Genomic DNA, 15635 nt, shown 5'->3' with positions numbered 1-15635 from the left:
AACACTACACTGCCCATACGAGATCGAACTGACGCCATCTTCCCCTGACTGTACTGACCCTAAGGTGTATGCAAATCTTTAGCTCGGTGCGCTGCACAAGTAGGTTTAGATCACTGGACCGCAGGGGTCTGCTGGGGGTGGAGAGACTGGGAAGATCACCAATGTATGATGGTTCTAGTCCAAGTAAGGCCCTAATGACCAGGACCAGGATCTTGAAAGTTGACTGGCAGCCAGTGAAGCTGGAGGAGAAGCGGGGTGATGTGGGTGTGCTTTGACAGTTTGGTCAGAAGCTGAGCACAGGCATTCTGAACCTCCTGTAAACGGGTCACCTGTAAACAGTTCCACTATAGAAGAACTATAAGGTGAAAATGCATAACTAAATGTGAGCTAAATAGAAAACGTTCATTATTTTTACAATTTGCTAAAACAATATCAGCAGATTGGCCACATCCATTCATGGAAATGTATAAAAAATATCTGTCATAAATACGACAGGTGACTAAAATTCAGACATTTTTCTGTCGTTTTCAACTAATTGACATTCTAAACAGGCTTAAATTTTAATTTAGGAGACGTACAAAGTAAATATAGTTAACGATGTGATGATAAAAATAAAAATAGGATTAGTTGTGACAGAGTGAGCTCTCTTACTACATATCTTTGGCAAGTAAAACGTCATTACGCTATGCTGCGTCCCTCTTCATTCAGCCAATCACGTTAATCGAGGGCTACGCAGTGCGCATGCTGATCCGGTCGACGCTTGGACAGCAGTCAGACAGACTTCCTGTCCTGTTTCTTGACCCGTAGAGGTGTTTTTACTCGTTTTCTTGGAGATGAACAGCGTTGGGGAGGCCTGCACCGATCTTAAGCGGGATTATGACCAGTGCTTCAATCGCTGGTTCGCGGAGAAGTTCCTGAAAGGAGACCGCAGCGGAGACCCGTGCACGGAGACCTTCCGGAAGTACCAGCTGTGTGTGCAGAAGGCCATCAAAGAGAAGGACATCCCCGTCGACGGAGTGGAGTTCATGGGTCCCAACAAAGACAAACCTGAGAGCTGATGGAGCCGCAGACGGGTTCGGATCAGACCTGACCGGGGTCCATGAGGCCCGTTGAGCATGCGTACAGGCGCCAAGCCGGGCGAACTGGGTCACCTCCCGGTCCGAAGGCCGGGAATCTTTTTCAAACGTCACTTTTGGAGGACTCGGTCCAGCTGTTGGTCACCTCGTGAGCCGGACGTCATCATTTTGCCAACTCAAACAACCAATCACAGAGCTGCTGTCACCTGTTTTTTTTTTTTGGCTGAAATTAATTTTTTGTTCTTTTAAGATTTCCCGGTCAGACTTTTCCTCTGTGAATAAAAATCAACATATCATTATAGCCATAATAATGAAAACCACTTCCTGTTTCTCATCAGAATTTTTTAAATGAAGCTCTTTGAGTGGATGAGAGGCAGGGGCGTGTCCAGGGAGTGGCCTGGGGTGGCACATGCCAACCTTGGAATCTGACTGGCCACCCCAGGTGCCACCACACTAATTTACCTTTAAATCGGCTTTTCATTGTCCACAAAAGGCTTGGGGGTAAAACAAAAAAAGCATAACCATTGGTGCCACCCATGCAAAAAGTTGTGCCGCACCTTGGCCACCCCATTTTAAAAGATCTGGAGACGCCACTGATGATAGGTAGATGGCACCATCTAGGGTTCTACAACCCCCCAAGGTACTTTACAACTAATCAGTCATTCACGTGCTGGTGATGAAGAGCTGCATGTAGCCACGGCTGCCCTGGGACGCACGGGCAGGTCTGCTGGTCCTGACCACCCCCAGCTTGCAAAGCAGGTGAAGTGTCTTGCCCAAGGACACAGATGGGGCGTGAACCTGCAACCCTCTCGCTGGTAAATGACGTGCGAGTGTGTAAACTCAGCTGTGATAAACTGAAGCAGCAGGTTCGTTGAGCCTCACAAACATCTGCAGCGTGTTAGACTTTCTCAGCGGCCTTGTTTGCTTTTCACATTTATAGATGTGGAAATGTTCATGAATAAATTCAAGTGAATCTTTTCATTTTGGTCTTTGCTTCATTTTGTGACTCCAGCTGATTCAGAGTCTAGAGTGAGTGTGTGTGTGTGAGAGAGAGAGAGGCAGAGGAACCAGACAGCTGCTGGCTCAATCCCAGCTCATCTCTTCTACCGTTGTGCCTTTGGGCAGCAGAACTCACCTATGTGGTTGCTACTGGAAACCTGTAAAAGTTCAGTTTCTGCTTCATCCACTGAAGTTCTTTACAGCTTTTAGTATTTCAACATTTAAATGTTTTTGTTAAGTTTTGTTGATTGAAGCTGTGACTCATTATTGTGATTGCGTAACTAAAAAGGGGGTGGTGCTGCCGCAACCATCCTCTGCTACCGGTCCCGAATGCTGTCTACACGGTGTTTGTCCGTTCCTCCGTCAAGCAACTGGTCGTTGGGTCTCCTGTCTTAAATGGCTGCGTCGACAGTTTTACTTTGACTTTCACCTTTTTGTGGTCATTTTGACTTTATTCTTAACTCTCATCTGAGACGATGAAGCTAAACTTTGTAGTTGGATCCTTTTATTTGATTTAAAGAGCAAGTCACCCCCTACCAGAGTCTAACTCCGCTCCCACTTCCTGTTTGAAAAATGCAACAAATGCCGTTGCCTGGCAGACCGAGAGGGCGGAGCCACTAACAAACACACACACACAGGCTCATGACAGCATTGTGACATCATAATGTACCAGTTTACATCATAGCATACCTCTTAGCCAATAGCGACGGCAGATTTAAATTCAAATGCAGTGCAGAGTTTTTACCTGACGACGGCACAACACTGAGTTTTAGGCAGAATATTTAAATTTTAACTAAGATGCACTGAAGTACCAAATTATTGACGACACGTGTCTGCAGCACCATTAGACACTCGTTTATTTAGTTTATCAGCAAAAAAAAAAGCTGATTTGGGGGTGACTTGCTCTTTAAATTCATCCTTATTTTGATTTAGGTGGCTTTCCACCCCTCACAACGTCCATCTCTCAAATGGGCCATTCCCATCTGTACCGGGTCGGCCCGGGCCGGGTAGCGTAGGTTGTTTACATATCTGGGTGGCCTGGTATTTGTCCGGGCCAACCAAGGCTCATTCTCAGCCCTCTTCTCGAGGGGGTCTGCTTCAGGCCGACCAGGGCCAACACACCCACTGCTGACAGCAAATTCACACCTTCCATTAGAGCAAGCCTCTGATTGGTGGGTAGAATCAGCCCACATGGGCTTAAGGCAAGGATGTGTGGAATCAACCGGGCCAGGCTGGGGCCGACTGGGGCTACCCGGCCCGGGCCGACCCGGTACAGATGGGAATGGCCCATAAGTTATGAAGGGAGAATGTTGAGGGACACATGGAAAACAGGTATTCTTGGGAATCTAGTCAGCGGCTGCTCTCCTGCAGCCGCTGACTAGATTTGCAGAGTGTTCCTAACAGGAAGTGGACCGGGATCCTGGATTTGTCGGCTGCGGAAGCAAAGATCAGAGCTGCAGGGTTTATTTATTTATTTATTTGGGGGGATTGGGGCGGTATGAAGCTGGACCCAGACCGGTGTTCAGCTCAGAGTTTCTTCCTCCAAACACAAGAATGCAGTAACACTTTTATTTTTTTTAACCAGATAGAAGGTTCTCTCAGCCCGTTTTGGGGATTTGCAGCCCAGATTAGAAAGGAATTTGAGTTGAGACCTACCCGAGAGCTCAGAGGGACATCTGAATGGGTCGGGCCTCTCCGGGTTCTGGCAACAAATCAGGAATCCTCTGATGGGAATCTCTGTAAAATCCGACACAAGTCAGTGACTCGATACAGTCTGTTGAGTTTCCTTACCTGGGAAGCGTTTAACTAACTGGAATAACGAACTGAACTCAGAATGTTTTCTTTGCGACGTGCCGTGAGACGACTTGTTGCGGTTTGGCGCTGAATAAATAAACTGAACTGAGTTGATAACAGCTGGAGTGTTTATCTACGCGTTCGTGACCTTTTCATCAACCACTCTTCTGAACGATCGGGTTCTGATGAGCCGGCCTGATCCGGATGGGCAGGCTGGTTGTGGTTTGTGTCGTCTGACTGGAGCAGGTCGTCCCGGGTCGCAGATCCACATCTGCCCTGGTTAAAGGTCAGAACCAGCAACAAAAACACAGATTTGGATAATAAACGTCACAGCTGACAGGTCAGATCAGTTCTGCAGCATGTGTTAGTTGTTTCACTGCTCATAGGCTTAACAGTTTATTAAACCATTAAGTCAGATGCGCTGGAGCAGGAAAACACCCTAAACATGCTGAGGACCAGGATTACAGTTCCCAGGGTTAGATACCCCCCCCCCCCCCTTCTTCTTCCCTTTCTGATTCAGGAAGTGAAATCTTCTTCAAGAGAGAATTAAAGGACCATCATTAATTCCCTCATTAATCAGTCATCTGGAAAACAAACTCAACATTTTTATTCATCAGTAAATTAAAACTATAAAATTAAAATAAAACAGACAAAACTCAGAGCAAATGCAGAGAAAACATTATTTCACAAATATAAACTTTATAATAAAAGTTAAGAATGTGAAGCCGTTTCCGTGGTTCACGACTCCTGCTGAACGTCTTCTCGGCTAATCCCGTTTTAGTAGAACTGCTCAAAAAGAAACTTGTGGATTATTGGGAATTAAAGATTTTATTCTCCTTCACATGTAAAGGCACACACACACACACACACACACACTCTAATCGCTCCTTCAGCACATGCTCCTCCCCCGCGTGGCGTGCTCTGTTCGGAAGCACACCGGGATCGCTCTCATCAGGGATTTATTGTCTGAGGTTGAACGTCGAGGACACACGAGCGTGCTGCCTGGTGAATCTGATGTGTGACCACTCCACCGTTGGTGTGGCAAATGCGGGTGTGTGAAATCGGTTTGTGTGTAGTTATTGCCGTGTGGCTGGACACCAAAACTGATGCATCTATGATTCCTTATGGCTGGAGCATCTTTCATATGTTGAAATCCGTGCATCCTGCCGTGTGTACCGGGCCTCAGGAGACGCCTGAGATCAGCAGCAAGCACAGCTAAAATATTCATTTGTTAGAAACATTTGTGTTGGTTTTTGCAACGGAGAGGGCCCGTCTGACCAGCTGGACCCATCTGGGAACACTTTCTGTCCGGTGGGGACAAAACTGTGTTGCAGAATTCGGTGTTCATCATCTCAACGGTCCTCAGCAGTCCTGACAGGAATTCTGTGGCGTTTTTCTCCTGGAGAAGCTCACACTGACAGGCCAGCTGCTGCTGCGGAGACAACAACACCACAGCATCAGCAAAGGAGAAGAAGTCTCACTAAGGTCCAGAACCTGACATATCGAGCTACTCGTGCCCCTATGGGCTCAACTGTTCTGGTTCTGATCGAAACCAGAACACCCATTCTAACCCATTAACGTCAGAAGAACCAGACCAAGAGGCTCCGCCTACTTTTGTATAAAGGAGGGCCATGAGATGTCGTTTGGAGCATCTGCTCCTTCTGGCTTCAGTTTGATGTTCCTGCAGCTCGCTCCACGTCTCGAGTCTAACCCAGATGGTGTTTGGGGATCGGACCGGGCTTGGAAAACGCCCAGAAGAACAAGCCAACTCCTCCTCCAGGACGGAGCTCTGGGAAAGTGGCGGCAGGATCTACAATCTCAAAAGTTCAACAGCTTCCCATCATGACACGATGAAGTCATAGGGATGGACTTGCTGGAACTTCCACTGAATCATTCCGGCTGGATTCAAACGGGAGTTTCCCCCACCCATGGAACGACTAATTTCCGTTACATCAACAGTTCCGGAGAATTCCATTATTCACTCTGGACAACAAGGAGATTTGGGAACCCACACATTGCTCATTAGTGATGTTTCTCTCTTTCGTGTTGGTTACCTGGTCGGGGAAATCGCACGCCAGCCTCCGAAGCCAAGGACCGACTTTCTCTTTTCGAGGAACCGTCTGGCCGTTGACCTCCAGCTCTTTGATGAGGACATTGAGTTCTTCAGCAAAACACTCGAAGGCGACGCGGGGACATTTCTGCTGGAGGGAGACAAGGAGGCAAGGAGACGGCGAGATGTTGATGAAAACCTGAAGAACCGTTCAGATGGTAAATAGTTCAGATCCAAAATGAAGCTGGTTCTGGTTCTGGTGCTCTGAGTTGCCATCGCAGCATGCGTGGATCACCAGGACAGAACCCACAACAATAAAGGCAGAAATATTAATAATTGCTTCCAAATGTGATTCTCTTCTTTTCAGATGAGCAGCGACAACTGAAGCAAGGCTGCTCCTCTAACTCCACAACATCCTCATCTTGGTGTTCATTCTTGTTGGGACTTATTTGAGGGACTGAATGATTCCATTTTCCCACATAAATCAGGGGATTTGTCACAATCAGGAGCCAATCATTCACCTGCAGCTGGAACAGAGCTGTGTAACAGCGTGAAACGACTGTTTTCCACTAAAAGTCATTTCCCCCCTCTCCTCTGACACAGAGCGAGTCTGCATGAGATATGGCCTCAAGGTCTCATGCATTTGCTTCTTTCCAGCTCAAGAGAAGAATGAAGAAAGGACTCTCTCCTTTTAATTAATCAAAGAACTCTATTTTAATAAAGCTAATCAAACTAAGTGTTAGTCAATAATAAGATGTGACCAATCTGTGAAATCAAAATATTAATTACTTTATTATAATCCTATAGAATATAATAAGTAATATGACTTTAAATGTTTCCACCAGGACTGATCTCACATAGCGGTAAGACATGACACATTGCTTTACTGATCCAATCAGAATCTGCCAGATCTGACGGAGGCGTGGTTTTGGTGGTGTTTGGTAAATCTGTCATCTTTTCATTCGACCGTAAACCAAAACATCCGAAGTATAAAACTATGCCCACGTCATCTCTAACGCCAGTTCAAAGCGTTCTAGAGAAGTTGTCGGAGTGGCCAATCCGTAACTCTCCTCTTCAGCCAAAAGAACCAACGACAAGCTGGATAAAACCTGTTGCTGTTCCACCTGCTGCAACGGTTCCCTTCAGAATAAAAGCTGAACCATCACAACCCTGTTTTGGGTCTTGTTAGATGCCGATAAACTGTCGTGACCTGGAAGTATCTCAAGACTGGTGGTCGGCTGCCGCGGCTGCTTCCACAGGCTTCGGCTCCATTAAGGTCAAGCTGGACCTCTACACCTCCTGATCTAGACGGGGACTTCCGCTAAGGGTACGTAGACGACAAATGGCGTCGAAGGTGTTTATGAATCTCCTAATCAAAGCTTAGAGCGAAGACATCACCAACACTTCCCATCAGAACTAATCGTTTCTTCGGATTTGCTGGTTCTGAACAACATTCCACACTGCACCATTCTCCGTCTCATCCACCTTAGTTACACCATACATTTAGTGTTAAAGTTAGTCTAGTTTAATTTGTTTAGTAATAAATCTTTAAACTGTTAAACTCGACTCTCTCTTCTGTTGTCTCTGAGTGAATACGAAGCTGTTATCTAATCCCTGCAATAAAAAGTTCCAATCTTCTGGTTAAACAGTACCAACAGATCCATAAGGTTGATTTCCTATTTTCTATGGAATATTATGTCTTATGGCTCATTAAATAACATGTAAATTAACTCATTACAGCTGGCAGCTTTTATCACTTGCAGTATTCCAGAGTGGATTATTCCAACACTGCCGTTGCCGCTGCTAACCCAAGGGATGAGTCAGACTTGCAGCAAACCCAGAATCATCGTGCAAAATCAGCAGGAGGTTGTCATAAAATGTCTGCAGGAACTAAATCCTCAAAAAATGTGACATTGTTCTCAGTGAGAGAGCATTTTGTTTCCAGATGTGTGGTTTTTAAAATAAACATCTCCGCCACAACCTCGGAGCAGGCTGAAACAAACATCGGATCCAAGCGGGTTTAACTGAAATGAAGGAGCAGCTCCTCTTCCTCCTCTCTCGACCGAGCGGCAGGTTTCAGGACGGAACCAGAAGATGTGTACGGCAGGTAAAGTGATGCAAAAACTCACCTGGTAATACGTGATGGAGGGGGTGTAGAGGCTGGAGTTCAGCAGTTCCTGCAGAGAAACAGAAACTCAGACTCAGGAGGACTGAATAGCGACGGGTTGGAGATCCTGAGATGTTCTGCTTCACGTCTCCATATTTGTATGATGGTTTGTTTTGGGAACGCGGCGTAGCTGCGGCGGAGCCAAACCAGCTCACAGAGCTCAGACGTGTTGTTGGCTTTTGTACATTCACATGTTTACCTTCATTATCCCTTTTATTGTTCTTTGTTTACACAGTTTAGTAAAAAAAAAGTTGTTTTTTTACCTTTCAGCTCAAATCGCCACCATCATCAGAGATCACCGGTGTTGGTGGCCTCACTTCCTTTTAGTATTATTAAAAAAAATGATTTTTTTTACTGAACTGTGTAAAAAACAAACAAGAAAATGGATGATCAGACATACTGTTGGGTGTTTGGGAGTCACGAGAAGATCTTCATTTAGATCTGGTTTTGATTTTCCATGTTTGGCTTTCATAAGAGCCTCTGAGACGGATGCTCCTGCTCCTATCTTGGGAATATTCCTTTGAAATGAATATTCCCAAGACAGAAAAACACAACAAAACCTTCAGATGTCGGAGAGACTCATCAGTTCTAATTCATCATCGGATTCCTGCCCATTAAAGGCTCCGCTGACAGGAACACATGCTGTTTGATTCATTCACTCATCCGGGGTGACGTTCATCATGTTTATGTTTATGTTTATTCATTTAGCAGACGCTTTTATCCAAAGCGACTTACAGTTTATAACCTATAGGGCATGTTGTGATCTGTGGGGGAAACCGGAGTACCCGGAGGAAACCCACGCATGCACGGGGAGAACACGCAACTCCACGCAGAAAGGCCGCAGCCGAGCTTCGAACCTGCAACCTTCGTGCTGCGAGGCAACAGTGCTAACCACTGCGCCACCATGCAGCCCATCATATCATCATAGCAGTATCCATTTTCAGATGACTGATCAATTCTGTCACCCTCTGTAACACCGACACACTTAGAAGTGCATACGTCTCCAAATTTCAATCATCTGGCAAATAAAAAGCAAATGTTTCCATATTCATTTGACTTATTGTCCACCAGGAGACAAATAAACAACCCGAAATCAAAGATGTGTTCATTTCTGTCCCACAGGGTGACATCTGCTTCAGGGAGACTCTTCTGCTCTCCTTTAATGTCCCTAAAAACAGTTTTAAAATAGGGGAAAATGTTCTCAGATGTCGCAAGGACGCTGTGTTTGATAGAGCCTGTAAAAACAACAACTTCGGTTCGTTAACGTGTCAGAAGTCAGATTAAAAGGTGTTTTAACCGTCGGTCTAGTAGCCCACATTTATTAAACTTAAAGAGCAAGTCACCCCCCACCAGATTCTAACTCAACTCCCACTTCCTGTTTGAAAAATGCAACAAATGCTGTTGCCTAGCAGCACACACACACACACACACACACACACACACACACACACACACACACACACACACACACACACACACACACACACACAATGACATTGTGACATCATATGGTACCAGCTAACATTCTAGGGTACCTCTTAGCCAATAGCGATGGCAGATTTAGATTCAAACGCAGCGCAGAGTTTTTACCTGACAACGGCACAACACTGACAGTTTCAGGCAGAATATTTAAATTTCTACAAAAATGCACTAAAGTGCTAAACTATTGACTACACATGTCTGCAGCACAATTAGACACGCATTTATATAGTTTATCAGAAAAAAAGTAGATTTGGGGGTGACTTACTCTTTAACGTTTGCATCCTTTTATATTAAAAACGATAAATAAACAACATGTGTTGAAAAAGGGGCTGGTCGCAGTCTCTCAGGTTAAAGTGAACATAATAACAATAAACCGTTATAAGAAAAAAGCAACACAAGGTCTCTGCTTTACTTTTTAAAAACTGTTGAGGTGTGAAATACAAAACTCGACCACAACCACGTCATGATTTAGTATTTTAACCCACGACTCGATGAAAAAGGATGTGACGACAGCTGGATCCGCCTCGCCAGCTAACCCTTACCTGCTCCTGGGCGTGGGGACTTTCAGTGGACCATGATTCTCACAACCGCGTTCTCTAATTCCACCTAAAGATCGACTAAAACAACATTTATCCTAAATGTCAGAGCAAACTCGCTGAACTTGCCTCTCCCCGTGACGACGGACGCTTCTGATTGGCTGAGCGGTTCGGTGCAGATTTGCATATAGACCCGTTAAACATGTGCAGGCGTGAAGGATTCCTACATGATACAGCACACATTTATGCCTGAAGTTCTGTTTCTCTGCCACAGAGATACTGTTTTCTTTTACAGGCATTAACCTCAATCTAAGTATCACAAAGCGCTCTGCAGCAAACTAAAACAACCCTTTAGACGTGCATGACTCATGAAGTTCAGGACCTGGTTGAAAGCATGCCAGAGAAGTCTGCACGTGGAAACACGTTAAAGGGACGAGGCCTTATGGGAAAGGCTGCAACAAAAATTTATAGACAGTAAAATAATAAAATATCTGTTAGATAGCAAACAACGTGCTTACTGTGTTTGATAAAACATAGTAAAACATTTAGAGATGAAGTCAAGCTAACAGACATTTTATAACGGCTTCTCCCATTTTCTCCTCTTTTTAAGCCTGCAGCTTTTCTCCCTGATAAATAGTTTAATACATGTTCAAACACACAGTTTTAGGGTTTAAATAACCCCGGTTTAACTATTTTAATCTTGTGAAGCGACTTGTGATTTTTATCTTGAGAGGTGATATAAAATCGTTTCCGTAACACTTTACAATAAGGTACGCAAAATTGTGCTTCGTTACTAGGGGACGACTTAGGGGGTAATGAGTAATGAAACAGGGAAGAATGGGTAGTTTTAGTGTTTTTACATATTGATTTCAAAGTTTATAAATGTAAAAGTTAATTTTTGTGTACTTTTCTGATTTTTTTATTACCACACACAAGATGAAAGGAAATGATGTGTAAACAAGCTCAATGTCTTAATGGTAAATGGTCATGTAACAACATATAAGTAATGCTTAAGTACCTAGTAAGTACAGATTTGTTCCGCAGTAGGGATTTGGGAGGAGGCTTCACTTTAAAGGGACTTTATGGACTTTTGAATTTTTATGCTCGTGATTGCCCCCTCAGGCCAAAAGCGTAACAGCAGCTTCATTAGGAGGCTTGTGCACGAGGTGCACATGCTGTACGTGCACACTCCTTAACGAAAATAACAGCTGAGACAGTCCCGTGTGTGTGTGTGTGTGTGGCCCGGAGGACAGGAGAACGCGTAGCTAATTAATTAAATAATGTGGTTCTGTACCTTTCTCTTCAGCACAGCCGACAAAGGTTTATGATGGGTCAGTCCTCCTGCATGCTCAGATCATTCCCTTCCCTTGCTTGAAAAATTGTTCCAAAATGAAAGTTGAACCCACATCTTTTTTATCTGTGAATTCAACGCCGTTCAGCGAGTCTCAAATAAAAATTTGGGCATCTTACTGTAAAAATATATACCATTAATGTAAAAAAGAAACTCTAAATAAACTATGTTCACATCCAGAATCAAACCCAGGTCTTCTGCATGGGAGTCAGACATCTTACTAGGTGAGCTAAAGCACCAGTGATGTCCTTTGTATCTGTAGCATTTATATCCTTGATTACAGCTGAAACAACGTCAAACCAAAGAACGGTTCGGAGTGAAAATGGCTATTTTGTTGCTAATTTGCAGGAAATATCTAGAAGAAAGTTCTACAGAAAGTAGCTAAGGGCCCTCAGAAATGTAGCTAGCTTTGTCACTAGGCGTTAGGAACAGCGACAAAGTGGCACTGCCTCTCTCTCTGCTGCTAAAGCTACGGATAGCAAATGCTACGGGCGATGCCTGAGCGTGAACGCGCATGAAGCAGCCTGCTCGACCCGAGCATCTCTCTTTTTCTGTGGTTTTACAGAAAAACAGGCAATCACAGTAAACATGCCAGGGCTCATTCTACAGGACCAGGGCATTGCAGGAGAATGTATGAAGAAGACATTTATTATTTCTACACATGTTTTGGCTGTCACACTTCCATAATGCCCCTTTAAGGTAGACAAAAGCAGTAGGTAATGGTTAAGTAACTAGTAAGTACAGATTAGTTCCTCAGTAGGGACTTGGGAGGAGGCTTCACTTTCCATCATCTCGAGACGGACGGATGCCGACGATGGACGACGAAGTGACAGACGAGTGAAATCAAGATGAAACAGTAATGTTAAATCACTGTGATGTTGCAAATTATCTGCATCCTTCATGAAGTTTACAAAAGAGAGTCCGCAGGCACCACATTCATTTGGGATTCAGTCCTTATGTCCCTTAGTCCCTGAATAAGACTGCTGGGTGTTCTCCAGTAATTACTGGTTAACTACCTATTCTTCCCTGTTTCATTACTCATTGCCCCTTAAGTCGTTCCCTATAACGAAGCACAATTTTGCGTTCCTTATTGTAAAGTGTTACCCTTTTGCAGCCTTTTCCGCGCCATGAGAATCTCTGCTGCCTCCACAAACTCTCCAAACACGAAAGAAAACCGTTCGTTTCAGAAAGTCCCAGTGAAGCCTGAATGGCTCATTCTGGAAGGTACTGAAAATGTCAAGAATAAACCGTCAAACTAACTTTATGTGAGAGGGATTAAGTGCAAATAAAGAGTTATTTGCATTGACCATAAAACTATTGTGCTGTTTAAAAAGGTCAAGTCTCTTTTAAAAGAAATGAACTGAAATGCCTAAAATACCTATTTAGTTTTAAACTTTAATTGGATTATTATTTTTAAGTTATTCAAAGACTTCTATCTAATTTTCTTTTTAAAATTTCTTTTTATGTTTTATTTTTTAGCCTTTTTTTAATTTTAGAAAAATGTTTTGTTTCTGCTGCAGACCAACGATCAAAGCGTGCACTGGACCTGTAAATAGTTAAACCCGTCTCCCAGCCTCTCCTTGGCTGTGATTGGCTGTGTGCTGCGCCAGTCAGAGATTAACGCTCCAGTAACGTGCAGTTAAAGGTAGTCAGTCTGTTTGTAGGTCTATGTCTGACTGGTTGAAATCCAACTCCTTGTTTGACATTAAATAAAGCAAGCAGAGCAGGGAGGTTGTGGGTTTGACTCCCATGGGGACATTTTGGGATGTGGTTTATGAGAAATGTTTGCACATGCAAGGTTGAAGATGTCTCTAAAGTTTCTCCAGAGGGTGTTTGACTCTGTGTCCTTGTGATGGACTGACAACCTGTCAAGATGGGGCCCCGCCCTCTCACCCAGGGACCAATGAGAATTGACACCAGCCTCGTGACCGAATGGGAAAAGTAAAACATCTGAGATCCGAGTAGAAGGATTAAATTTAAACCCTTTTTCAACCTGAAGTTGTTCAGTTCATCAGTTATTAGTTGGTGAAGCTGAGGGACCTGTCATGAAGTTTGACACATTCTGTTGTTCCTCGCCATTCTCAGCCTCCGATTCACTAATTAGGCAAAGCGGTGCCCAGTGGCGTGTCCAGATCTTTTAAAATGGGGTGGCCCAGGTGAGGCACCGCTTTGTGCATGGGTGGCACCAATGGTTATGCTTTTTTTGTTTTACCCCCAAGCCTTTTGCGGATAATGAAAAGCCTATTTAAAAGTAAATTAATGTGGTGGCACCTGCGGTAGCCAATCAGATTCCAAGGGTGGCATGTGCCACCCCAGGCCACTCCCTGGACACGCCCCTGGCGGCACCTCACATCTGATGAACACGGCCGACTCTGCCTCATCTCCTCAGCCCCTTCTCGGCTTTCCAGCTTTTCTGTGTTACCTGATTTCATCCCAGTCATGAACCCTACTGACCTCTGACCTTTTTGGGTGCTGATGATTGAGGATAACCAAGCTTTCTGTCTCATCCCAGTCAGACCTCTGCATCCTGACCTTTCTCTCTGAAGGCGGACACACCACGGGCTTAATGAACGTGACCTCATCTCTTTAGTCTGTTAGCTGTTATGACCTGATCCTTCTCCTTAGCTTCAGGTCACCGGTAAATAGTTATTAATCATAAAGATACAAAGCTGGAATCTTTATTACTTAATGAATCGTTAGACGGGAGACAGCTGGGAAGTGTGGTCCTACCTGCTTCAGAGTTGTGTTTCGGAGTGCCTGGACTCGAACCACCAGGTCTTTGGAGCAACGTGCAGCCCCCACAGCAAAGAGGCACAGAGACCAGAGGAACACGGTGGCGAGAGCTGACCTGGCTCTCAGCATGGCACGAGCAGCAGAACCATCATCCGGGTCACGGCATCCTCTCTCACCTCATCTTGCTCACCACGGTTTACAGCTGGGCGGGACCAGAGGTCTTGTTCAAGATCCAAATCAGATGCTTCGGTAATCCAACAAAGAGCCGCGTCTGGTTCCAGTCCAGCTGGGAGGTTCTGCCTCCAGCTGGGCCTTGTGGAGCCGATGGACCTCGGAGGAGAAAGCTTTGAAGTATTCCTGAAAGGCTTCAAAAACGTTTGCTCCTTCAAACTCTGCAGCTGCAGACTTCAGAGGAAAATACAAAGAATGATCGCCGAACCAGAACCAGGACCAGGACCAGAGTCTGTCTCTGACTCAACTAGTTAAGGTGTTCAGCCAGAAGCTGCTGAAGCGGGAAGCCGTCGTCGTCTCCATGTGGTCTCAGCAGACAGATGGACAGGAGACACGCGTTCTGCTCCTCTCTCCTCTTTCACTCTGTCACTCCTCCTTCCAGTGCTCCTCAGTTTTTACTGCCTCACTCCTCCCACACCCCCACCCTCCTCCTTCAGTCAGACACTCACTTTTGTCATTTCCTGTCTCTCCCCCCAACTTTCTCCAGTCTGCTCCTCCTGACTTCGTCCTGCAGAGGAACAGATTCCACCTCATTAACAAAACAATTACTCCTGAGAATTTCATCTCGTCAGCAGCTGCTCAGATTGAGGCTGTGGGCTTCCAAGGCAGATCTCCTCAGAGCTCAGCTCTCATCCATGAGGCGTCCCACACACCTGGTTTGAGTTGAACTTGCTGTTACCTGCTGATGTTGGGAAGTCAGAGAGAGGTCGATGGTTTGAACCCGTCCAGCAGCAGAAATAATGTAAGCGTGTTTCACTTCAGACAGTTCGGATGTCTGTTCCGGTCTGGATTTGACTGCAAACAGGAACATCAAAGATCCATCGAGTATTTGTTGTTTTAATCTGCTCCACACGCGGTGGAAAAGAGGTTGTGCAATCAGCATCTCAACCTTGGTCTTGGAGTTGCATAAGTCTGGCGACTGAACTTCCACGACCCTTGACCTTTAACCTGCTAACATGTAGAGTCTGACAAGGAGCTCTTGCCTTTTTGTGTGATTTCTCTGAAGGTTGACCTCTGACCTCAGGTAAGCCTGCTGGGGCTGTCTTGTGTGGTGTCGTCAGTCGCCTACACCAACGCATTCAAGCCGTCGGTTCAGATCAAACATTTCAGCGTTCCACGAACACCAGCTAGCTGCAGTCTGCAGGTGCGAGTCCACAACGCTTAAACTGACTCAGAAACGCTGATGTCAGAGGTCAGAGTCACAAAACAACCTCAA

General features: G+C 45.1%; 2 protein-coding genes across 4 annotated transcripts; one reads left to right on the top strand and one right to left on the bottom strand.

The window, feature by feature from the left end:
* Positions 1–39: 39 nt before the first annotated feature.
* Positions 40–2057, top strand: triap1 (TP53 regulated inhibitor of apoptosis 1). Its single transcript, XM_015950821.3, has one exon. It carries the CDS (start codon positions 834–836, stop codon positions 1056–1058), a length of 225 nt encoding a protein of 74 aa, XP_015806307.1. The 5' UTR covers positions 40–833; the 3' UTR covers positions 1059–2057.
* Positions 2058–4459: 2402 nt separating this feature from the next.
* On the bottom strand, positions 4460–15544 carry il15l (interleukin 15, like). 3 transcript variants are annotated; one of them, XM_054742340.2, is made up of 4 exons: positions 14186–15544; positions 8049–8096; positions 5924–6070; positions 4460–5301 (listed from the first exon to the last, which is right to left on the bottom strand). In XM_054742340.2, exons 1-4 carry the CDS (start codon positions 14315–14317, stop codon positions 5101–5103), a joined length of 528 nt encoding a protein of 175 aa, XP_054598315.1. In that variant the 5' UTR covers positions 14318–15544; the 3' UTR covers positions 4460–5100. The 3 variants fall into 3 exon arrangements, with proteins under 3 accessions (XP_054598315.1, XP_054598318.1, XP_054598316.1); XM_054742343.2 differs by having other exon boundaries at positions 4460–5298; XM_054742341.2 differs by having other exon boundaries at positions 5924–6067.
* Between the last annotated feature and the right edge of the window lie 91 nt (positions 15545–15635).

This window comes from Nothobranchius furzeri, chromosome 13 (genome assembly GCF_043380555.1).
Source record: "Nothobranchius furzeri strain GRZ-AD chromosome 13, NfurGRZ-RIMD1, whole genome shotgun sequence".
Classification (NCBI taxonomy): Eukaryota; Metazoa; Chordata; class Actinopteri; order Cyprinodontiformes; family Nothobranchiidae; genus Nothobranchius; species Nothobranchius furzeri.
Note: the sequence above shows the minus strand (reverse complement) of the source record. Positions and strands in the feature narration are given on the sequence as shown.